Below are 25721 nucleotides of genomic sequence, written 5' to 3'. Positions count from 1 at the left end.
CTAAAAATATTCCTTCGTGGTAGCCTGTGCATGGGTCTTGCTTTTCCAACTAGATGTTAAGCTCTTTGAATTGCCTCAAAATTCCCAAAGCAAGTTCAAAAAATATTTATTAGACAGGCAAAATGGTCACACCTGTTCTTCCTCTTTCAGCGCCCACTTTCCTCCCACCTCTCCCCTTACAATGCTTCTTCCCATCGTCCTTCTGCCCCGTCATTTCTGCCAGGGCTGTTACAATGCCCGTCCATCTGGTATTCCTGCCTCCTGACTTGTTCTTCCATACTACAGCTCAAAAAGTCCCCCACAGCTGCCAACGGCAAAATGGACCAGTCCCAGTTCTCTGCACACACCGGGCCTTCCACACCCCCTCGATTTCACCGGCAGTGAATTCCAAAGTTTTCAATCATCGGTCACACCCCCATCCTCCTTGCACCTTTCTCCCTTTGAGAGCCAGTGGTAGTAGGGACCGCCCACCAGGAGGGGAAGACGCTCGGTAGCCAAGCAGCCTGGGTTGACCCACCCCTTTTCCTTCCGAGCCAATCATTAGTTAGGGTGGGCGGGGCCACGCGCCCCGCACTTGCGCGTTCAGTGGCGGCGGTGCGGCTCCAAGACTGCTGTGCCAAATCCCGAGATGAAGTTGCGGGTGGTGGGCGCGAAGCTGTTGCTGCTGCTGGTGCTCGGCGCGGTGCGGGCTCCGCGCTGCACCCACCCTCCGCGCTGCACCGACCCTCCGCGTCGCTACACCGCAGACTGGCCGAGTTTGGACTCCCGGCCGCTGCCGGCCTGGTTCGACGAGGCCAAATTTGGAGTGTTTGTGCACTGGGGCGTGTTTTCGGTGCCGGCCTGGGGAAGTGAGTGGTTCTGGTGGCATTGGAAGGGCGAAAAGCTGCCACAGTACGAGAGTTTCATGAAGGAGAACTACCCGCCCAATTTCACCTATGGCGACTTCGGGCCAAGATTCACTGCGCGCTTCTTCCACCCGGACAGCTGGGCCAACCTGTTCGAGGCCGCCGGGGCGAAGTGAGTGCCGCTGCGCGGGGCGGGCGGGGCTCCCCTTCCCCGGCTAGGGCTGACCCGAGCGCCGGGAGGGGGCTTAGGCAGGTGAAAACCGAGCGGGGGAAGGCTAGGCGACTTGCCGGGTCACACAGGTGTCCGTCTGACTTAAGATACCGGGGGTACTGTGTTTTGCCTCCTGAAGGATGCAGAATTGAATATGGCACGCCTGATCCTAAGAAGGTGCGTCTGGTTGAGGATTAGAAGGAAATAAAGGTTTCCGGTTGGTGATGGACTGCAAAGCCCACAGTGTCTGCACCTGAATATTGAGAAGACTGAGCTAAGTGATACCTAATGTCCCTTCCGGGTCAACAAGGCAATCAGGATTCCAGGATTTTAAGCCGGTGGTATGGAGTCTGATCCTAGTTCAGCTGCGAACTTGAACAAGGCATTTTACCTCCCTGCCGCCTCCTTCCATGGTTGTAGACAGGGATTGTGTTCCTCCTTTCAGCTTTAATATGTCCCGAAGGGAAGGGAGTTCTGGCGTGCAGTGTATTTGGGCAACAATACAGATTCTCTTTCAGCTGCTCTTCTCAATGCCTTGCACATAGAGAGTGCTCAAGAAATGTCAGAATCGTTTTGAGAACTGTTGCAACTTACTTGTGAATGGTTCAGAGAACTGAAAGTGCAGAGCACTGGGGCTGGGAAGAGAGAGGCAAGGACTCACAAGGTTGTTGAAGGCTGGGGCTAGTCCTGAAGGAATCATCCTTGAAGACAGGATGTTGCAGGTATTAAGTCAAGGAATGATGACTCTGAGGCTGCTGGGCAGGAAGTGGGTTGGAGGAGAGTAAGAATGAAGGCAGGTAGGTTTCCCGCCTCCTGGCTTAGGGCAGTCTTCCACCCTTACTTTGTCTCCTCACCTGTCTTCCAGGTTTTAGTTTCTCTTGGACTTTAAGTTCTCTTGTACTAAATAGAAATTACAACTGACATTTAGTGTTTGCAATTAAGTGTATGGGAATATAAGCCTTGAACAAACAAAGGAGGAGTTCATTGTCTTCCAGAAGCCTTAGAAATCCATAATTTTCAAATGAAGAAGTTAAAATCTGGGAGACATCCTTTGTCCAGGACAAGATGCCCTTGCTATGGACAAGATGACTGGCCCAGACAGAAGAAGGGAACTAATGTCCTAGACTCCAAATCCCGTGACTCTAAGGTGAAGGTTCTTTCCACCACACCAGAGGTCTGCAACCATGGCCAGAGGGATTGGTCCTCTGCCCATGTTGGTGAGTTTCTTGAGATGAGAAGGATTTTTACATTTTAAGGGGTTGTTTTTAAAAAGTAGAAGAAGAGGGGCTTCCCTGGTGGCACAGTGGTTAAGAATCCGCCTGCCAATGCAGGGGACATGGGTTCGAGCCCTGGTCCGGGAAGATCCCACATGCCACAGAGCAACTAAGCTGTGCGCCACAACTACTGAGCCTGTGCTTTAGAGCCTGCGAGCCACAACTACTGAGTCCGCGTGCTACAACTACTGAAGCCTGTGCGCCTAGAGCCCATGCTCCGCAACAAGAGAAACCACCGCAATGAGAAGCCCGCGCACCACAATGAAGAGTAGCCCCCGCTCACCGCAACTAGAGAAAGCCCGCGTGCAGCAATGAAGACCCAACACAGCCAAAAATAAATTAATTAAAAAAAAAAAGTAGAAGAAGAGTATGCCACAGAGAGGACTGTGATCCACAGAGTCTGAAATACTGTCTAGACCTTAAAGTCTTGAGCACTCCACATCGGCCAGTGATTAAATTGTCACATGTGAGCACCAGCTGTTTTTCTGCCATAAAAGTAAATGAAATGGTGAGTGATTTGCTTGTTATTTCAACACTTGCCTTTTCTCCCCTCTGTGAATGAGAGGCAATTCATATGGGCTTGGTAAAACAAACAGCTTAATTTTTTTTTTTTTTTTTTTTTTTTTGCGGTACGCGGGCCTCTCACTGTTGTGGCCTCTCCCATTGCAGAGCACAGGCTCCAGACGCGCAGGCTCAGCGGCCATAGCTCACGGGCCTAGCCGCTCTGTGGCATGTGGGATCTTCCCGGACCAGGGCACGAACCCGTGTCCCTTGCATCAGCAGGCGGACTCTCAACCACTGCGCCACCAGGGAAGCCCAGGGACTGCCTTTTAAAGTTCTTTTAATATTGGAAAATGCCCCTGGCAACCTAGAACCCCAAGAGTTCAACACCAAAAGCATCAAAGTGGTCTACTTGCCCCCAGACACAACATCTCTAATTCAACCTCTAGATCTTTGGGGGTCATAAGGACCTTTAAGGCTCATTACACATGGTACTCTATGAAAAGGATTGTCAATGCTGTGGAAGAGAACCCCAATATAGATAACATCATGAAAGTCTGGAAGGATTACAGCACTGAAGATACCATTGTTGTTATAGAAAAAGCTGTGAAAGCCGTCAAGCCCCAAACAATAAATTCCTGCTGGAGAAAACTGTGTCCAGATATTTTGCATGACCTCATGGGATTTATAACAGAGCCAGTCAAGGAAATCACGAAAGAGATGTGGATACGGCAAAAAAGATGGGGAGGGGGGAGGGCTTCCCTGGTGGCGCAGTGGTTAAGAATCCGCCTGCCAAAGCAGGGGACACGGGATCGAGCCCTGGTCTGGGAAGATCCCACATGCCGTGGAGCAACTAAGGCCACGCGCCACAACTACTGAAGCCCTCACACCTGGAGCCCGTGCTCTACAACAAGAGAAACCACCGCGATGAGAAGGCTGCGTGCCGCAACAAAGAGTAGCACCCGCTCACCGCAACTAAAGAAAGCCTGTGCGCAGCAACAAAGACCGGATGCAGCCAAAAAAAAAAAAAAAAAAAAAGATGCAGGGTGAAGGGTTTCAAGATGTGGATCTTGGAGAAATTCAGGAGCTAATAAACATCACACCTGAGGAATTAACAGAGGACAGCTTGATGGAGATGAGTGCTTCTGAGCAAGTGCAGAGGAAGGAGATGTAGAAGAAGCAGTGCCATAAGACAGATTGACGTTAGACAATCTGGCAGAAGGATTCTGATTACTCAAGACAGCTTTTGACTTCTTTTACTACATGGACCCTTCTATGATATGAGCACTGAAACTAGAGCAAACAGTGAGGACTTCCCTGGTGGTCCCGTGGTTACCCCTCCAATGCAGGGAGCACAGGTTTGATCCCTGGTCTGAGAACTAAGATCCCACGTGTCAAGCAGTGCCGCCAAAAAATAAAAACAAACAAACAAAAAAAGCAAATAGTGGAAGAAGGATTGGTATCGTGTAGAAGTTATTTTTAGAGAAATGTAGAAACAGAAAAGGCAGACAGAAATTGCAATGTATTTCCATAACATTACACTGAATTCCTGCCTCTCCGTCCACCTCCTCTGCCTCTGCCACCCTGAGACAGCAAGACCCACCCCTCCTCTTCCTCTTCAACCTACTCACCATGAAGACCTTTATGATGATCCACTTCCACTTAATGAACGGTGAATAATCATTATGCCATACAGTTAATAAATGTATCTGCTGTGTGAGCGTGTGTCTTCATGTGAAAACCTAAGAACTGGATGGCAAGAACTGTATGAAACGTTTTTGTGTCATCATCATCGTCATCATTGCCTGAGTATGCATCACGTAGAACATCATATGCAAGATTGGTATGGAAGTGAGTAGCCAATCCTTACATAAGCATGTGGTAAGTGACACAATAAAAAATTACCAATGTATCAGTTTTCTTACTGTTTTAAAACTTTGCTTTCAAAGAATTACATTACCATACAGTATGCCCTCCCCTCTACCCTCTCATAATTGGATAAACTGTGTATCAGCCTATCATCACAGGCAAGTGTGTTTTTTTTTAATGTAACAATGTTTCCAATACTGTGTTATGAATAGGATTATAATACCATAGGCCATAGAAATTTTATAATGATTCATTCATTAGTGTATCGGCTAGGCTATCATGAAGCAATCATATTGATTACACTAGGCTACTGAAAAGCAGTCATATTGCTGCTTCTTTATTATCAATGCACAAATTGTTATACCTACAAATAAATACGAATTTCTTTTTCACATTAGCTTTTCACTTTTTATATCTAGTTTTAGTAATAATTATAACATCTGCAGTGTTTTGTATCATGTAAGATAATATTGATGTAGGTACTGACAGGTGGTTCCTCTTGTAAACAGACAATGTAAACTTATAGTATCAATAAATACAGTACTATAAATGTATTTTATGATTTTCTTAAAAACATTTTCTTTTCTCTAGCTTACATTATTGTATTAATACAGTACATAATACATATAACCTACAAAATGGGTGGGGTTTTTTGTTTGTTTGTTTGTTTTCGTCCACACTGCATGGCATGCAGGATCTTAGTTCTCCGACCAGGGATCGAACCTGTGCCCCCTGCATTGGAAGCGCAGAGTCTTAACCACCAGACTGCCAGGGAAGTCCCCCAGAATGGGCATTAATCAATCATTTATGTTATTGCTAAGGCTTCCAGTCAAGAGTAGGCTATTAGTAGTTAAGTTTTCGGGGAGTCAAAAGTTATACATGGATTTTCTTCTGCACAGGGGGTTGGCACCCCTCACCCCCACGTTGTTCAAGGTTCAACCATACATTTCCTGTAGTCAAGTTCTCCCAACCATTTTAAAAGCCCCAGGCATACCGGGTAAGTTCGTGCCGGTGGCCCACTGCCCACTTCCTTTGTTCATATGGCTTCAATGTCCACAGGTACGTAGTCCTGACAACAAAGCATCATGAAGGCTTCACCAACTGGCCAAGTCCTGTGTCTTGGAACTGGAACTCTGCGGATCTGGGGCCCCATCGTGATTTGGTTGGTGAGTTGGGAACAGCCATCCGAAATAGGTGTGTGTCCACAGATGATTACTCCATCATCACTTTTGATCTCGCCATCCAATGTGCCGTGCCTTCTCTACTCTTGTGTGTTTTCTAAGTTTGCATTTAACCAGTACCTTGAAGGGCTTCTGGCCTTAGCAGTGTTTGATGCTTGGCAGTTTTCATGTGACCAAAGGTGACACCATCAGAGAAGTTCACAGCCCTGTCTGCTTAGGTGAAGGATACCCAGCGTAGACCCCAATGCTTCATTTGCATTGTGCAAAGGATTTTTTCTGGAAAGGCTACCAACCCCAGGCCTTTTCCAGTATCTGATGGGGACCACGGTTGGGCCTCTCATCTTTCTGTCCTCCTTAGCTGTCAACACAGAGCTTTGCAGGCATTCAGGAAAGGTTTAGATGAATAGTAGATCAAGAGAAAACTGAAAAGGGCAAAAAGTGAGATAAGGAGCCACCCTGTTGATTCTAATTAATGTTTTCTAATATTTGCCACTTAATAAAAAGTAACTTCCCAAGATCAAAATGCTGGGAAATGGCAGAGGTGGGATTTGAACCCAGGTATTTTGGTTTTGGATCCTATATTTCTGGGTATGTTTGCCTCTAAGGAGGAAAAGTGGTATTTGTGTCATGCCCAACCTCAGCTCTGTTGTGATTTGGCAAACTTGATGTCCTATTTAAGGGGTAGACCAGCTGCCTGTTTGTATAAGTAAAGTTTGACTGGAACACAGTTGTGCCCATTCATTTATGCATTGTCTCTGGCTGCTTTCAAGCTACAATTGCAGAGTTGGGATAGAGATCGCAAGGCCTGCAAAGCCTCAAATATTATCTGGTCCATTGAGAGCATTTGCTGACTTATGTCACCGGTTAAATATTCAGTTTCCCACTGCTGTGCTCTGCTAATAGTCCTGCTGTAAGACTCTGAGGTGTTGATTAGATCTGGACTCTAAGATCCTTGATTTTTACCTTCTTTATTTAGTCCCTGAATCACGTGATGAAATACTTAACTTCAATTGTTTCTGTCTTATCTGTGCCATTGCAATATTACATTTACCTCTTACTTGTATTATAGCATTTCCAAAACACTCACTATTCTTAACTCAAAACAAGCTTTATTGTATATGAAAATAGGTCACTTTGACCGTATTTCATTTGGGGAACGTTAAGAACTATTTTTTTTTTTTTTAGAATTTTATTTTTTTATACGGCATGTTCTCATTAGTTATCCATTTTATACATATTAGTGTATATATGTCAATCCCAATCTCCCAATTCATCGCACTACCTACCCGCCACTTTACCCCCTTGGTGTCCATACGTTTGTTCTCTACATCTGTGTGTCTATTTCTGCCCTGCAAACCGGTTCATCTGTACCATTTTTCTAGGTTCCACATAAATGCGTTAATATACGATATCTGTTTTCTCTTTCTGACATACTTCACTCTGTATGACAGTCTCTAGGTCCATCCACGTCTCTGCAAATTACCCAATTTCGTTCCTTTTTATGGCTGAGTAATATTCCACTGTATATATGTACCACATCTTCTTTATCCATTCATCTGTCGATGGGCATTTAGGTTGCTTCCATGACCTGGATATTATAAATAGTGCTGCAATGAACATTAGGGTGCATGTGTCTTTTTGAATTATGGTTTTCTCTGGGTATATGCCCAGTGGTGGGATTGCTGGGTCATATGGTAATTCTATTTTTAGTTTTTTTTTTTTTTTTTTTTGCGGTACGCGGGCCTCTCGCTGTTGTGGCCTCTCCCGTTGTGGACCACAGGCTCCGGACATGCAGGCTCAGTGGCCGTGGCTCACGGGCCCAGCCACTCCACGGCTTGTGGGATCTTCCCGGGCCGGGGCACGAACCCTTGTCCCCTGCATCGGCAGGCAGACGCTCAACCACTGCGCCACCAGGGAAGCCCTATTTTTAGTTTTTTAAGGAACCTCCATACTGTTCTCCATAGTGGCTGTATCAATTTACATTCCCACCAAGAGTGCAAGAGAGTTCCCTTTTCTCCACACCCTCTCCAGCATTTGTTGTTTGTAGATTTTCTGATGATGCCCATTCTAACTAGTGTGAGGTGATACCTCATTGTAGTTTTGATTTGAATTTCTCTAATAATTAGTGATGTTGAGCAGCTTTTCATGGGCTTCTTGGCCATCTGTATGTCTTCTTTGGAGAAATGTCTGTGTAGGTCTTCTGCCCATTTTTGGATTGGGTTGTTTGTTTTTTTAATATTGAGCTGCGTGAGCTGTTTATGTATTTTGGAGATTTGTCCTTTGTCCGTTGATTCGTTTGCAAATATTTTCTCCCATTCTGAGGGTTGTCTTTTTGTCTTGTTTGTAGTTTCCTTTGCTTTGCAAAAGCTTTTAAGTTTCATTAGGTCCCATTTGTTTATTTTTGTTTTTATTTCCATTACTCTAGGAGGTGGATCGAAAAAGATCTTGCTGTGATATATGTCAAAGAGTGTTCTTCCTATGTTTTCCTCTAAGAGTTTTATAGTGTCCAGTCTTACATTTAGGTCTCTAATCCATTTTGAGTTCATTTTTGTGTATGGTGTTAGGGAGTGTTCTAATTTCATTCTTTTACATGTAGCTGTCCAGTTTTCCCAGCACCACTTATTGAAGAGACTGTCTTTTCTCCACTGTATATCTTTGCCTCCTTTGTCATAGATTAGTTGACCATAGGTGCGTGGGTTTATCCCTGGGCTTTCTATCCTGTTCCGTTGACCTATATTTCTGTTTTATGTGCCAGTACCATACTGTCTTGATTACTGTAGCTTTGTAGTATAGTCTGAAGTCAGGGAGTCTGCTTCCTCCAGCTCCGTTTTTTTTCCTCAAGACCACTTTGGCTATTTGGGGTCTTTTGCGTCTCCCTACAGATTTTAGGATTTTTTGTTCTAGTCCTGTAAAAAATGCCATTGGGAATTTGATAGGGATTGCATTGAATCTGTAGTTTGCTTTGGGCAGTATAGTCATTTTCACAATATTGATCATTCCAATCCAAGAACATGGTATATCTCTCCATCTGTTGGTATCATCTTTAATTTCTTTCAACAGTGTCTTACAGTTTTCTGCATACAGGTCTTTTGTCTCCCTAGGTAGGTTTATTCCTAGGTATTTTATTCTTTTTGTTGCAGTGGTAAATGGGAGTGTTTCCTTAATTTCTCTTTCAGATTTTTCATCATTAGTGATAAGAATGCAAGAGATTTCTGTGGATTAATTTTGTATACTACAACTTTACCAAGTTCATTGATTAGCTCTGGTAGTTTTCTGGTGGCATCTTTAGGATTCTCTGTGTATAGTATAATGTCATCTGCAAACAGTGACAGTTTTACTTCTTTTCCAATTTGTATTCGTTTTTTTCTTTTTTTTTTTTTTGCCGTACGCGGGCCTCTCACTGTTGTGGCCTCTCCTGTTGCGGAGCACAGGCTCCGGACGCGCAGGCTCAGCGGCCATGGCTCACGGGCCTAGCTGCTCCGCGGCATGTGGGATCTTCCCGGACCGGGGCATGAACCCATGTCCCCTGCATCAGCAGGTGGACTCTCAACCACTGCGCCACCAGGGAAGCCCTGTATTCCTTATACTTCTTTTTCTTCTCTGATTGTCGTGGCTAGGACTTCCAAAACTATGTTGAATAAGAGTGGCGAAAATGGGCATCCGTGTCTTGTTCCTGATCTTAGAGGAAATGCTTTCAGTTTTTCACCGTTGAGAATCATGTTTGCTGTGGGTTGGTCATATATGGCCTTTATTATGTTGCGGTAGGTTCCCTTTATGCCCACATTCTGGAGAGTTTTTTATCATAAATGGGTGTTGAATTTTGTCAGAAGCTTTTTCTGCATCTGTTGAGATGATCATATGGTTTTTATTCTTCAGTTTGTTAATATGGTGTATCACACTGATTGATTTGCGTATATTGAAGAATGCTTGCATCCTTGGGATAAATCCCACTTGATCATGGTGTATGATCCTTTTAATGTGTTGTTGGATTCTCTTTGCTAGTATTTTGTTGAGGATTTTTGCCTCTATATTCATCAGTGATATTGGTCTGTAATTTTCTTTTTCTTTTAGTATCTTTGTCTGCTTTTGGTATCAGGGTGATGGTGGCCTCATAGAATGAGTTTGGGAGTGTTCCTTCCTCTGCAATTTTTTGGAACAGGTTGAGAAGGATGGGTGTTAGCTCTTCTCTAAATGTTTGATAGAATTCACCTATGAAGCCATCTGGTCCTGGACTTTTGTTTGTTGGAAGATTTTTTTTTTTTTTTTTTTTTTTGCGATACGTGGGCCTCTCACTGTTGTGGCCTCTCCCGTTGCGGAGCACAGGCTCCGGACGCGCAGGCTCAGCAGCCATGGCTCACGGGCCCAGCCACTCTGCAGCATGTGGGATCTTCCCGGACCGGGGCACGAACTCGTGTTCCCTGCATCGGCAGGCAGACTCTCAACCACTGTGCCACCAGGGAAGCCCTGTTGGAAGATTTTTAATCACAGTTTCAATTTCATTACTTGTGATTGGTCTGTTCATATTTTCTATTTCTTCCTGGTTCAGTCTTGGAAGGTTATACCTTTCTAAGAATTTGTCCATTTCTTCCAGGTTGTCCATTTTATTGGCATAGAGTTGCTTGTAGTAGTCTCTTAGGATGCTTTGTATTTCTGCAATGTCTGTTGTAACTTCTTTTTCATTTCTAATTTTATTGATTTGAGTCCTCTCCCTCTTTTTCTTGATGAGTCTGACTTATGGTTTATCTTCTCAAAGAACCAGCTTTTAGTTTTATTGATCTTTGCTATTGTTTTCTTTGTTTCTATTTCATTTATTTCTGCTCTGATCTTTATGATTTCTTTCCTTCTACTAACTTTGGGTTTTGTTTGTTCTTCTTTCTCTAGTTCCTTTAGGTGTAAGTGTAGATTGTTTATTTGAGATTTTTCTTGTCTCTTGAGGTAGGCTTGTATTGCTATAAACTTCCCTCTTAGAACTGCTTTTACTGCATCCCATAGGTTTTGGATCATCATGTTTTCATTGTCATTTGTCTCTAGGTATTTTTTCATTTCCTCTTTGATTTCTTCAGTGATCTCTTGGTTATTTAGTAACGTATTGTTTAGCCTCCAGGTGTTTGTGTTTTTTACATATTTTTCCCTGTAATTTATTTCTAATCTCATAGCATTCTGGTCAGAAAAGATGATATGATTTCAATTTTCTTAAATTTACTGAGGCTTGATTTGTGACCCAAGATGTGATCTATCCTGGAGAATGTTCCATGCGCACTTGAGAAGAAAGTGTAATCTGCTGTTTTTGGATGGAATGTCCTATAAATATCAATTAAATCTATCTGGTCTATTGTGTCATTTAAAGCTTGTGTTTCCTTATTAATTTTCTGTTTGGATGATCTGTCCATTGATGTAAGTGAGGTATTAAAGTCCCCCACTATTATTGTATTACTGTCGATTTCCTCTTTTATAGCTGTTAGCAGTTGCCTTATGTATTGAGGTGCTCCTATGTTGGGTGCATATATAGTTATAATTGCTATATCTTCTTCTTGGATTGATCCCTTGATCATTATGTAGTGTCCTTCCTTGTCTCTTGTAACATTCTTAAAGTCTATTTTATCTTATATGAGTATTGCTACTCTGGCTTTCTTTTGATTTCCATTTGCATGGAATATCTTTTTCCATCCCCTCACTTTCAGTCTGTATGTGTCCCTAGGTCTGAAGTGGGTCTCTTGTAGACAGTATATATATGGGTCTTGTTTTTGTATCCATTCAGCAAGCCTGTGTCTTTTGGTTGGAGCATTTAATCCATTCACGTTTAAGGTAATTATCAATATGTATGTACCTATGACCATTTTCTTAATTGTTTTGGGTTTATTTTTGTAGGTCCTTTTCTTCTCTCATGTTTCCCACTTAGAGAAGTTCCTTTAGCATTTGTTGTAGAGCTGGTTTGGTGGTGCTGAATTCTCTCAGCTTTTGCTTGTCTGTAAAGCTTTTGATTTCTCCATAGAGTCTGAATGAGATCCTTGCTGGGTAGAGTAATCTTGGTTGTAGATTCTTCCCTTTCATCACTTTAAATGTATCATGCCACTCCCTTCTGGCTTGTAGAGTTTCTGCTGAGAAATCAGCTGTTAACCTTCTGGGAGTTCCCTTGTATGTTGTTTGTCGTTTTTCCCTTATTGCTTTCAATAATTTTTCTTTGTCTTTAATTTTTGTCAGTTTGATTACTATGTGTCTCTACGTGTTTCTCCTTGGGTTTATCCTGCCTGGGACTCTGTGCTTCCTGTACTTGGGTGGGTATTTCCTTTCCCATGTTAGGGAAGTTTTCAACTGTAATCTCTTGAAATATTTTCTCAGGTCCTTTCTCTCTCTCTTCTCCTTCTGGGACCCCTATAATGTGAACGTTGTTGAATTTAATGTTGTCTCAGAGGTCTCTTAGGCTGTCTTCATTTCTTTTCATCCTCTTTTCTTTATTCTGTTCCGCGGCATTGAATTCCACCACTCTGTCTTCCAGGTCACTTATCCATTCTTCTGCCTCAGTTATTCTGCTATTGATTCCTTCTAGTGTATTTTTCATTTCAGTTATTGTATTGTTCATCTCTGTTTGTTTGTTCTTTAATTCTTCTAGGTCTTTATTAAACATTTCTTCCATCTTCTTGATCTTTGCCTCCATTCCTTTTCCGAGGTCCTGGATCATTTCACTGTCATTATTCTGAATTCTTTTTCTGGAAGGTTTCCTATCTCCACTTCATTTAGTTGTTTTTCTGGGGTTTTATCCTGTTCCTTCATCTGGTACCTAGCCCTCTGCCTTTTCATCTTGTCTGTCTCTGTGAATGTGGTTTTTGTTCCACAGGCTGCAGGATTGTAGTTCTTCTTGCTTCTGCTCACGTTAAGAACTATTAATAAATCTTATATGAAACAATAAACCTATATTAATTAATTCAGCTACACAGAAAATGTTACTAATGATTATTTAAGTGATAAGATTTTAGTTATTCTTTATACTTGTCTCTATTTTCTAGTATCTCTTCCATATGTGTTCTTACGATTGACAGAAAACATTTTTTAATAGGACTACATGTTATTGAGATAATTGACTTAAAAGACAAAAGATGGTTTAAATGACATTTGGTGTTAAGATATTTATGTATGAAAATAATTTGTTATGTGTATTATCAAAAGCATAATAAGCCCAATCATTTTGCTTAAGTGAATGATGAGATAATTTAAGGAAATGGTTGTGGATCCTGCCCCTCTGCATGCCCTGTGGATAAGTTTCACTGAGATGTAAAAATGCTGCAACTGATTTTTCTTAAAATAAATTATTTTTTCTTTGCTTAATGACAGTTGCTGTCCTGTTTTTCTGTTTAAGGAACATACGCTATGGACTCTATCACTCACTGTTAGAATGGTTCCATCCTCTCTACCTACGTGATAAGAAAAATGGCTTCAAAACACAGCATTTTGTCCGTGCAAAAACAATGCCAGAGCTATATGACCTTGTTAGCAGGTACAAAACAGAAATTTTTTTGGCCTTATGACCTTCAGCAATGACACCTGAGCTTCTTATAGGATACTGTTAAGTTGAGGGGAAGGGGAAAGGGGGTAGGACATCAAAATAGTAAAAGTAGTGGTTGTGTTAAGACAAAATATATTTTTTCTTCCTACTTTTCAGAACTTTCATAATATGGTCATATTGCCTCTATAAATTGAAACAAACAAAACTGAGGATGGTAGTAAGTCAAAACTTCAGTTCCCTCCTTACATGCTATTTTCTTTGTCTGGACCTTGAAGAAGGGCAACATGGTCTAACGGACCCTGAAGAGGATTTGGCATCTGGCTCTAGTTACTTACAGGCCTTAAACAGGTCACCCTTCTGAGCCTCAGATTCTTACTCTGTGAAGTGGGGATAATAATGCCTTCTGTGTAGGGCTCAGCATAGTATGTGAAAAGTATTTGTCACTATGCCTGGTACAGAATAATGGTGTTGTTATTGCCATTATTCTTAAAATGATGACGTTCACTTTGGCATTTGTCCCTAGTCTTCACCACGTTTTATTCTGAGTTTGCCCTTCTTGCTTCTGGGGCCTCCTAGAGGATGGTGGACCTTTAAAGATTAAGAGGCAGCCATCTCTGCCTGGACTCCCATTGTAGACCAGAAGACAAAAAAAACTCCTTGCATCCAGATGACTTCTCTAAGGAAATAGTACAGTTGTAAGAGATCAGCATAGGCTTTAAGTCAGAAATCTAGTTCTTTTTTCTTACTGACTGTATAGCCTTGAAAAAACGACTTCATCTTTCTAGAACTCAGTTTCTTTATCTGTTTATACATCACAGGGTTGTCGTGAGAATGAATGAGGTAATGAGTATAAAGTGCCTAGTACAGTTTCTCGTACACAGTGGAACACAGACCAGCAGTGCTTCTCTCACCTCTCAGACAGGCAGTCATTTTCCCGGAACCAAGCTGCTATCCTAAGTAGTTACGGAGTACAGCACACGATTAGGCATCAGGCAGACTTGCATGTGGGTTCCAGCTCCTGTTACTTACCAGCTTTGTCACCTAAAGCAAAGTACCCCACTGAGCATTAGGTTCTAGCTTTCTAAAGTGGGAATAATAATGCTTACCTTATAGTTATAAATACACACACACACTCACACCTCATAGGGCTCAGAGTAATAATATGTGAAAGATGCAACTGTGGCTCAAGTGAATTCAATAGATTTTTATAGTCAAAGTTTTGGGTAGTTGTCCCCAGAAATGCATTTGGCGGAACAGTTCAAGCTCTAATACATCTTAAAAGCAGAAACATTAATCCTATAGTTCTGGAGCACCACTCTTTTCACTGGAATTAGTTGCCGGAAGGAAACCAAATTGTATACACACTGATTGCAACTCTACTTTTTAAGTTAAGACATTAAAAAGAAAAAGATTAGGAAGAAATACACCAAAGTGCTGTGTATTAAACAGTGGTTGTGTTGGCTAAGGGGTTTGTGTGTGTGTCTGTGTTGTCATTTTTGTCTCTTTAGTTTTCCACCTTGTCTGCATTGCGGTAGTCTTTTGGTACTTTCCAAATAGGAGAAAATTAATTTTTAATTATTTGTTGCAAAGATAGATCCGTAAGACTTTACTATGAATGAATTCAGATCATAAACATTGTTCTCATTGCTTGTCTCTCAGGTACAAACCTGACTTGATTTGGTCTGATGGAGAGTGGGAATGTCCTGATACTTATTGGAACTCTACGAATTTTCTTGCTTGGCTCTACAATGATAGCCCAGTTAAGGTACATGATTATATGACTTATCTCTTATTTTTCTGTTATGATAAAAGAAAATGTGAGGAACCAAGATCCGGAGTAATAACAATAATGACCACAGCAACAATAGTAAATAGTAATATCAACGTGGGTGTGGTAGGGATCGGGGAACTTAGTGGATGTTAAAGGTTTCTCCATTCATTCTTTTTTGGCCCCTCACTTGGAGTATAATCTTTCTTCTTCTCCTTTAATTCTTCATTTTTACAAGATAGTTTTAAATCTTCTTAAATTTAAGTAGGCTAGAAATAGTATGTAGAAGTCCCAGACCACCATAGAGAAAATAAACTATTAAGTACACAGACATTATAAATGAGAAAACCACCCCCAAAATTAATGTATAAAACATGTAAAATTAAACGATAAGAATAAAATGTGAATATCTATGACTTCACCTACTCTTATGTTGATTATGCAGTTTAACTCTTAAGGGGAAATTTCATTTCCCTTATATTCCAAATTCTTTTTTTTTTAATTAATTAACTTATTTTATTTTTTTGGCTGTGTTGGGTCTTCATTGCCAGCCCCAGCTTTCTCTAATTGAGGCAAGCAGGGGCTACTCTTGGTTGCGGTGCACGGGCTTCTCATTGCGGTGGCTTCTCTTGTTGTGGAGCAAGGGCTCTAGGCGTGTGGGCTTCAGTAGTTGTGGCACACGGGCTCAGTAGCTGTGGGTCACGGGCTCAGTAGTTGTGGCTCACGGGCTCTAGAACACAGGCTCTGTAGTTGTGGCGCACGGCCTTAGTTGCTGTGGATGGCATGTGGAATTTTCCTGGGCCAGGGCTCGAACCTGTGTCCCCTGCATTGGCAGGCGGATTCTTAACCACTGTGCCACCAGGGGAGTCCCTCCAAATTCCTGAGGGAACTTTGCCTAGCTTGTCCTCTCCCCCATAATCAACACTATTACGCTGCACGATAGCTACCCATTTAAAGTCTATATTTCAATACACTTAGAAAGCAGCAGACATCTTAATCTTCACTATAGCAAATTTCAAAAATTTTACATATTCTAGATTTGTTGTGGATTTTAAAGAAAAATCTAAGTGTAAGACCAGTTTGAACTGAGCTTTCTTGGTAGATTCATAAACCTCTAAGGATCTCATTGGGTAAATATTACTAAATTCAGAAAATGGAGAGAAAGAAAAAAGGAAAGATCCTATGTGACAAATTGAAGCAAATTCAGATTGGTTTTCTGGGACTTGCAAGATGTGTGGGGACCTCTAGTGGCACAGTATTGTGCTTCTTCCCCGATGGTCCTCAGGCTGGGGTGGCTCCGTTGTGGATCCTTGGGTGGGACACCACAGACCCTGTTCTACCCACTCTTGTTCTGAATGCTTTCTCACGCATTGGGAAAGAGGGTGGTTTTGGAGATACACTCATGTTAGGAAAGTACTTTTAGGAGAAATAGTCCCTTCTCCTTATTCTCCATTCTCTCTAGTTCCCACGTGGCTCACTCCTGAGCTCTCCGCAGGTCTTCCCTGGGAGGTCACCTTCCCCGTCGCCCTATCTAAAATTGCAGCATGCCCCTGTCACACTGTATGTCTTTCTTTGCTTTATCTTTCTCTTACCACTAAGATATTGATATTGGCCTAACATATTTCAGATATCATTTGCCTCTTTACTATCTGTCTCCCTCACTGAAGTGTCAGCTTTGTGAGGGCAAGCGTTTGGGTCTGTTCACTGCTGTGTCCCCAACCCCACGAACAGTACTTGGCCCAGTTAGGCGCATAGTAAGTATTGGTGCAATGTAAACTAAATCTGCCTCCTGGCAATTTATATTCTCTCCTGGAAGAAGCCAGAAACACTCCTGGATCGGTGTTCCCTGTTTATGTTCATCCCTAACTCTGCTGTGATGTCACATTATAATTTTTCACATATCTGTCTCCTCAGCTAGTCTCTGCTGGATTTCTGAGGGCAAGAACTGTGTTTTTTTTACCCTAGATAACCCAGTATGAGCCTCATAGTAGTATTTTTTTAAAAACACTTATTTATTTATTTATTTGGCTGCATCAGGTCTTGGTTGTGGTGCACGGGCTCAGTAGTTGTGGCACGTGGGCTCTCTAGTTGTGGCGTGCGAGCTCTAGGGCACACGGGCTTAGTTGACCCACAGCACGTGGGATCTTAGTTCCCCAACCAGGGATCGAACCTGCATCCCCTCCATTGGAAGGTGGCTTGTTAATCACTGGATGGCCAGGGAAGTCCCTTATAGTAGTAGTAAACATTTACATTAGGTTATTCCATGTAAGGATTTCTCAAAGTTCAGCAAAACCTTGAGGGAAGGGAAATGAATGTTTGATTTTTTCTTACCTAAGTAAAGAAAGTCAGGGTTGTATAGTGGAAAGTATCCTGGGCTGGGTTTAAATACCTGATTCACAGGCCCAGCTTTCTGAAACTCTGCCTGGGGTTGTGACCTCGGGCAAGTCTCCTCTCCATTTCTCCTCTGATAGAATAAGTGGTTTACTAGATTATTTAAACAGGCCATTCCAGCTCTGACATTACACATTGCTAGGCCAGGGTTTCTCAGCCTCGGTACTATTGACATTCCGGGCTGGATATTTCTTTGTTGTGAGGGGACTGTCCTGTATGTTGTTAAGATGTTTAGAAGCATCCCTGGTCTCCACCCACTAGGTGGCAGTAGCACCCCCCCACCCCCGCCCCAGTTGTGACAACCAAAACAACTGTCTCTAGATTTTGCTAAAAGTCTTGTCCAGGGCAAAATGGCCCCCAGTTAAGAAACACTGCTCTTGGGCTTCCCTGGTGGCACAGTGGTTAAGAATCTGCCTGCCAATGCAGGGGACACAGTTTGATCCCTGGCCCGGGCAGATCTCACATGCCGCAGAGCAACTAAGCCCGCGCGCCACAACTATTGAGCCTGTGCTCTAGAGCCCGTGAGCTACAACTACTGAGCCTGCGTGCCACAGCTACTGAATCCCGCACACCTAGAGCCTGCACACCACAGTGAAGAGTAACCCCCGCTCTCCGCGACTAGAGAAAGCCCGCGCACAGCAATGAAGATCCAACACAGCCAAAAGTAAAATAAAATTTAAAAAAAAAGAAACACTGCTCTCGACTAAGTCTGCTTCTTGCTTCCAAGTAAGCACCTAATACATCAAACTGTGTTACGTAAGGAACCTAAGTGATTTTACCCCCGATGACCCCGGTACTCCTTCCTCCTTTAGGATGTTGTCGTAGTAAATGACCGATGGGGTCAGAACTGTTCCTGTCGCCATGGAGGATACTACAACTGTCAAGATAAATTCAAGCCAGAGACCTTGCCAGATCACAAGTGGGAGATGTGCACCTCAATAGACAAGCTGTCCTGGGGCTATCGTCGCAACATGGCAATGGCTGACATCGCAAGTGAATCTCAAATCATTTCGGTAAGAGTACCTGTGAGGTAGTGATTTGTTGACTGCCTTCTGACTAAGAGTGGTGGAAGCGCTGTGGATGGAAGTGCAGGCTGATAGATCCCTTTAGGGTTATTGAACACACTCATAAAACCTGTCCTAAGGAACTAGGTATAATTAAGAAGAGTTCTGTACAGAGATGTTCTTCCCAGGATTATTTTCAGTTTGACATTTGGGTTGTTTCAATTTCTTGCAACCATAAAGGAGTAATTACATAGATTTAGGGATTTTCCTTAACTATTAAAATGTTTCTGAATGTAACATGGATTAATGCTTAGAGGGTTGGTGTAGTATCACAACTATATAGAATTAACTGCATAGGAAAAGCACCAAAAGGAAACATCAAAAGTTAATGGTGTGGGGCTTCCCTGGTGGCGCAGTGGTTGAGAGTCCACCTGCCGATGCAGGGGACACGGGTTCGTGCCCCGGTCCGGGAAGATCCCACATGCCGCGGAGCAGCTGGGCCCGTGAGCCACGGCCGCTGAGCCTGCGCGTTCGGAGCCAGTGCTCCACAACGGGAGAGGCCACAACAGTGAGAGGCCCACGTACCACCAAAAAAAAAAAAAATTAATGGTGTGGTGTCTTTGGGGTACTGTAACAAAACCTCCTTTTTAAAGTATTCTGTATGTAGCCTTAATTTTTCTGGGCTGCCTTGAAGTGCTACCGTTTGAGGTCACACTAAACACACACGCATCTCCCTCCAAAAATCTTAAAGAATATATCTCTTTACAGCATGTTTTCCTGAAGGGGCAACATACACACTTATATAGCCCTCCACATACAAAGTGTCCTGAAATTCATCAGATCTTTTCTACCTCCCCAGAGTCTCCACAGCACCTGCTCTAAATCTGTCCTCTCTGATCCCTGTTTTCTCTCTGGATGGCTCCATGGGATTCCTTCATGGCCAAGTGCTTTGTTTTCAGTTCCCTGCTCACAGTCTGTGCTTCTGACACACGACCCTTCCCGCTGCACACGGCACCACAGCAGGTGCCGGTTCACAGGGAAGTGCCTGTGATACTCCCTGGAATTCGAGTTAATATATTTCTCCACCTTGTGGCAGGATTTTAAAATTTTCTCACATAAGCCTATCCTGCTTTTATAATGACAAAAATATATAGTATTTTCCAAAGGGTAAAGGCTATTCACAAAACAGAGGGAGAATGTAGCCTAGATTCTTTTTCTTCCCTTCATCTGTGTGTTATAAGCATTTCTCCAGTCTTGACATTCAGAGCTGGGATTTCCTTGTTTCTTTTCTCTCCAGGAACTGATTCAGACAGTAAGTTTGGGAGGCAACTATCTTCTCAACGTTGGACCAACTAAAGATGGACTGATTGTTCCCATCTTCCAAGAAAGGCTTCTTGCTGTTGGGAAGTGGCTGAGCATCAATGGGGAGGCTATCTATGCCTCCAAACCATGGAGGGTACAATTGGAAAAAAACACGACCTCTGTGTGGTGAGTCTAGTCTTCTGTTACGTGCAGGAATGGGATGTGGCCCCACCCTGAGCTGGCATCTCCTTGGGTCCACAGTGGTACAAGCCAGGCTGGGAGTCATCTTGAGGAAATGTAAAAGCGGTCCTTTTGCTATTAAATTTGTGCCCAGGTTTATGTTTTAGGCCCCAGGGTATCTTTGACTAGTAAGGGAGGCCGAAGGCTTGGTGAAAAAAGAAAGAGCTACAAAGTGTCAGTCAATTTGCTTGACAATGTTACCCCACCTCCTAAAAATACTAATAGCTGATATTTGCACGACATTCACAATATGCAGGCTTCGCTCTAAATTCTTTCCCCTAATTTCATCCCCTCAACCATCCCACCAAGTTGATCCTATCATTATCAGGTTACAAGTGAGAAAGCAGACTCAGGGCAGGAATATCACTTGCCTAGAATTACAGAGCTGCTAAATGGAGAAGTCATGATTCATGCTTGGATTGTGGATCTAGTTATTTGATCTTGCGCTTCAGTGTTTTTCAATGGCAAGATGGGGTGATGATACGTAACTTCCTAGAGTGTGAGGGTTAAATGAGATAACATATGTAAAGTATCATCAGAGTGCCAGGCACAAACTAACTGCTCAGTGAAAGACCTCTGTAAATGTTATACCAGAGAGCAGGGGTCTCTGGGTCAGGGGAAACACGTTCATCCTTCTGTTCTGGATGAGTTTCTATGTACTGATTTTCACCCTCTTCTTTAAGCATGGTGAAATCTCAGAACAACAAGCTTGTCTTGGGAATTCCCTGGCGGTCCAGTGGTTAGGACTCTGCGCTTTCACTGCCATGGGCCAGGGTTCGATCCCCGGTCGGGGAACTAAGATCCCGCAAGCTGTGTTGGGTGGCCAAAAATTAAAAAATAAAAAAAAAATTTTAAATTAAAAACAAAAACCCAGATTTGTCTTCGTTGCACACCTTGCCCTTGTTATATCCTTGACTTTTCATATGGATTTGGAGTCAAAGAATGATTTGAATGATGAGGCAAATGGCTTCAGTGTGAGGTAACTAGTATAAGAGTTACAAATTTTTTAAAGAAAACTTAGAACCCTGTAGAGAGAGAAAATGGAAGATATCACCAGAAAGAATCTTCCAGGGCTGCTTTCTTCCCACAGACCTTAATTGGTATCGAGTTATTAGTGCTTCCTTGTAGCAGTGACAGACTGAAGGTCTTGGAATTGGTGGATAATTGAAAGGGGAACATATAAGGTCATGTGGCAGGGTAATAAGCCAGGTATCTTTGACAGTGATGTTTCTTTTTTCCCAGGTATACCTCAAAAGGATCAGCTGTTTATGCCATTTTCCTACACTGGCCAGAAGATGGAATCTTAAGCCTTAAATCCCCCATAACTACTTCGACTACAGAGGTAAAGAGCCTCAGTCAGTCTTGTCAGAGATGTAACTTTTTGTAAAGGAATTGGCAAGTCTTCTCTAATTCTTCCTTCCTTCCCCAGGTTTCTCCCATATTTATTCCCCTTTTGGACTGTCTTCCCTGCCGTGGCCCAGCATAGTTGTTTCTCACCATGTTCAGGCCACATTTTGTGCCCATCAGTGCATTAATGTTTTTTCCATTCCCTTTTGCTTTCTGCAGGTAACAATGCTGGGAATCGAAAAGTATCTGAAGTGGTCCCCAAATCCAGGTAAAGGTCTCCTCGTGTACCTGCCCCAGTTACCACCCTCTGCTCTTCCGACTGAGTTTGCTTGGACTGTAAAGCTGACAGGAGTGGAGTGATCATTGGAGTTCAACAAGAAAGGGACACTGCCTACACTTTGATTTTCCTCTTATAATACCATCACTGTAACAAACTACTCTTGTCTACTCACTCATCTCTTTTCCAACGCATTTTAATAAAAGGAAAGAATTACGTTACGCTGATGTCTCACAGGATCAAAGATCTGAGATCGATTGCTAGCATCTCTCTCTCTGATCAGCAGAAGGGATTGAGCAGTTAAGCTCATCCTAACTTTGGGAATTATCTACGATGGAAACTTCACTCCATTCTGTGTTTCATAACCTGCTTGTTTACTCAAATGACTTCAGATCAAGAATAAGCCAAGTCATCCCGTTGCCTATGGGAGGAGCTGAAAAGGATTTGGCAAAATCCACCACATGCTATTTATTTAGCATCAAATGTGACCAGTTACTCCCACCTACCCCCAGGAGCAGGAGATCCTGGAGGGGAAGGAAAGTGCTTCCTAGGCTGCTAATAATCAGCTTTTTAGAAGTTTCCAAAGCAAACTAAGAGCTCTGAAATTCAGTCTGTTTACAGTGATACTATGAAGAAAATGAATGTGATTCTGCCCTGCTTTCTTTAATAACAATCAAATAAATAAATTTGTACATCAAATTATTTTCTACCAAAAAGCATGTTGTAGCTTTCTTCTTCCAGTTTCTATATGGATTGCTTATATCCTTATGTTTTATAAAAAAATAGAAGGGGGATAACTTGCCAAGTCTCTTTAATGCAGCACAAAGAAAGTAATTCCTTTGGTTCTTCTACTCCTCACTTCTAGTACCATTCTTTTGAGGTGACTCAAAAAAAACCTCAGCAAAAATGGGCAAAGGACTTGAATAGACATTTTTCCAAAGAAGATATACAAATGGCCAATAAGACATGAAAGATATTCAAAATTACTAAGCACTAGGGCAATGCAAATTAAAACCACAGTGAGATGCCACTTCATAATCATTAGGATGGCTATTATCAAAAAACAAAAGCCAGAAAATCACAAGTGTTGGCAAAAATATGGAGAAATTGGAACTGTTGTGCGTTACTGGTGGGAGTGTAAAATGATGCAACTGGTTGCAGAAAACGGTATAGCAGTTTCTGAAAAAATTAAACACAAAACTACCACATGGTCCAGCAATTCCACTTTTTGGATATATATCCAAAAGCACTGAAAACAGAATCTCAAAGAGATTATTTGTAGACCCATGTTCATAGCAGCATTATTCACAATAGCTAAAACATGGAAGTGTATATATATGTAGCTGATTCTTGAACAATATGGGTTTGAACTGTGCAAGTCCATTTATATGCAAATTTTTAAAATAAATACTACAGTACTAACCCAATCAAAAATGGGCAGAAGACCTAAATAGACATTTCTCCAAAGAAGACATACAGATGACCAAAAGGTACATGAAAAGATGCTCATCATTGCTAATTATTAGAGAAATGCAAATCAAAACTACAATGAGGTACCACCTCACACCAGTCAGAATGGCCATCTCATTAAAGTCTACAAATAAATGCTGGAGATGGTGTGGAGAAAAAGGAACACTCCTACAGTGTTGGTGGGAATGTAAACTGGCACAGCCACTATGGAAGACAGTATGGAGGTTCCTCAAAAAACTAAAAATAGAGCTGCCATATGATGCAGCAATCCTACTCCTGGGCATGTATCTGGAAAAAAACTATAAAAAGATACATGCACCCCTATGTTCATAGCAGCACTATTTACAATAGCCAAGACCCAGAAACAGCCTGAATGTCCATCGACAGATGAATGGATAAAGAAGATGTGGTGTGTATAGTTGGGAATTCCCTGGTGGTCCAGTGGTTAGGACTCTGCCCTGTCACTGCCAAGGGCCTGGGTTCGATCCCTGTTCGAGCCAAAAAATAAAAAAAGATGTGATATATATATATAGAGAGAGAGAGAGAGATAGATACATGTATCTATATCTATATCCACAATGGACTACTAAGCCATAAAAAGAATGAAATAATGCCATTTGCGGCAACATGGACCTAGAGATTATCATACTAAGTGAAGTGAGTCAGACAGAGAAAGACAAATACCATATGACATCATTTATATGTAGAATCTAAAATATGACACAAATGAACTTATCTACAAAACAGAAACAGACTCACAGACATATAGAACAGACTTGTGGTTGCCAAGAGGGAGGGAGGGTGGGGAGGGATGGGCTGGGAGTTTGGGATTAGCAGATGCAAACTATTATATATAGAATGGATAAACAACAAGGTCCTGCTGTATAGCACAGGGAACTATATCAGTATCCTGTAATAAACCATAATGGAAAAGAATATGGGGCAGAAGGGTGGCCATTGGGGCCGTTGAGGCAGCGGCGGCTCCGGGCACCGTGGCTCCAGAAGGAAGCAGTGCCGCGTCCCGGGCCGGGGCTTTGCTGCGAGCCTGGCGGGGGGCTGGACAGGAGCCACAGCTTCGTGCACCACATCCGACGGAGCCAGCTCGCCCTGTCATGCACTGCCCCGCGCACCACCACTGCCCTCAGCCTGGCCTGGCCATCCGTGACTCCTGCTCAGCTCCCCGCAGGGATGGCTACAACAGGAGGGTGAAGCAGGCGGCCGGGGAGAAGGCGAGGAGGCAGCACAGGCCTGTGCCCAGTCGGCCTCGAGAGCCTGACCTGCAGGTGTATCTGCCACTGTAATGGGGGCGGACGGGTGCGTAACCGTTGGCAAGCGCCCACTGGCGCACGACCATTAGCGCGAGACCGTTGTTGTGCAGCAGTTGGAGATTCTGCTCCGCCAACGGTCAGCCTGGCAGTGATCACGGTAGAGAGCGCAGGGAGAGGAGGATCGGCCTTCTCCCTCCCGGCCTCAGGCTTGCGGGTGAGCTGGGAGGCCCGGAGGGCTGGCTGAGGGCTGTGTCCTGAAGAACTCCAGAGCCCTTGCCACGCGGCCCACTGGCTGGGCCCAGCCCTTGACCTAATGGTGGCAGCAGTCTCCATGGGTTGCAGTCCATGGAGGCCTCAGCAACCGAAGTATATGGACACTGCCATTAAGGTGACAGCTTCACCAGCTTCGGTCTCTCCGTTCAAATTTCTGATTGGTATTTGCTAACGTTTGTTTTAGTGGAGGTTTATAGGAACATCGTGACCTGACCTCAAGAACAAAGGATCTGACCCCAGAAGTTTGCAACAGCTAACCACGCCCCTCCCTCACCTTTCCCATAAAAGGGCTTTGCTGAAAGCTTTCCTCGGGAGTTCAGGGTTTTTAAGGCATAAGCCAGCCGTCTCCTTGGATGGCCCTGCAATAAACCTTTCTCTGTTCCAAACTCTGATGTTTAGGTATTGTTTGGCCTCACTGTGCATCGGGCACACGACTTGCTTTTGGTAACACTAACAATCTACAGCAAACATGATACTTAAAGACATGATGTTTAGAAAAAAGCTCTTCCAACCAGAAGTGAGATGGGGCGCCAAGCCTCACTGTTACTATTCAATGTTGTTTGGGAGGTCCTAATCAATGCAGTAAAACAAGCAAAAAAATCAGGGGCGTAAGAATCAGAAAGGATGAAACCACGCAGTCATTGTTCTTGGACGATGGGATTATTCACATAGAAAACTTCAAAGAATATATACAAATAAAGTATTAGAATTAGGGGAATTCCCTGGTGGTCTCGTTGTTAGGACTCGGGGCTTTCGCTGCCAGGGCCTGGCTCAATCCCTGGTCGGGGAACTGAGATCCAGCAAGCCTCAGGGCATAGCCAAAAAAAAGTTATTAGAATTAATAAGATACGTTAGCAGGTTTTTGGATCCATCAATAAAAAGCAATTGCATACCTACAGTCCAGAAACTAGAAAACGATGAAACAATTCCATTTACTTTAACAAAAGATATGAAATACCTAAAACAAAATTAGCAAAAGTTGTGCAAGAGACTCAACAG

The 25721-nt window shown here is 43.0% G+C and overlaps 1 protein-coding gene across 1 annotated transcript; it reads left to right on the top strand.

Annotated features, from left to right (window-relative positions):
* Positions 1-570: 570 nt before the first annotated feature.
* Positions 571-22427, top strand: FUCA1 (alpha-L-fucosidase 1). Its single transcript, XM_067723911.1, has 8 exons — positions 571-1017; positions 5760-5894; positions 13236-13373; positions 15042-15147; positions 18354-18554; positions 19843-20033; positions 21330-21429; positions 21654-22427. Exons 1-8 carry the CDS (start codon positions 629-631, stop codon positions 21792-21794), a joined length of 1401 nt encoding a protein of 466 aa, XP_067580012.1. The 5' UTR covers positions 571-628; the 3' UTR covers positions 21795-22427.
* Positions 22428-25721: the final 3294 nt, after the last annotated feature.

This window comes from Pseudorca crassidens, chromosome 2, assembly GCF_039906515.1.
Source record: "Pseudorca crassidens isolate mPseCra1 chromosome 2, mPseCra1.hap1, whole genome shotgun sequence".
Lineage (NCBI taxonomy): Eukaryota > Metazoa > Chordata > Mammalia > Artiodactyla > Delphinidae > Pseudorca > Pseudorca crassidens.
The sequence above is the reverse complement of the archived record's forward strand: the minus strand, read 5'-3'. Positions and strand labels throughout refer to the sequence as shown.

Bases quoted from the DNA above. Each gene is read 5' to 3' on its own strand.
- FUCA1 (XM_067723911.1), top strand. From the start codon at position 629: ATGAAGTTGCGGGTGGTGGGCGCGAAGCTGTTGCTGCTGCTGGTGCTC. The intron at 5,895-13,235 runs GTGTGTGTCCAC...TTTCTGTTTAAG, and splicing joins GGAACAGCCATCCGAAATAG to GAACATACGCTATGGACTCT. The intron at 20,034-21,329 runs GTGAGTCTAGTC...CTTTTTTCCCAG, and splicing joins AAAAACACGACCTCTGTGTG to GTATACCTCAAAAGGATCAG.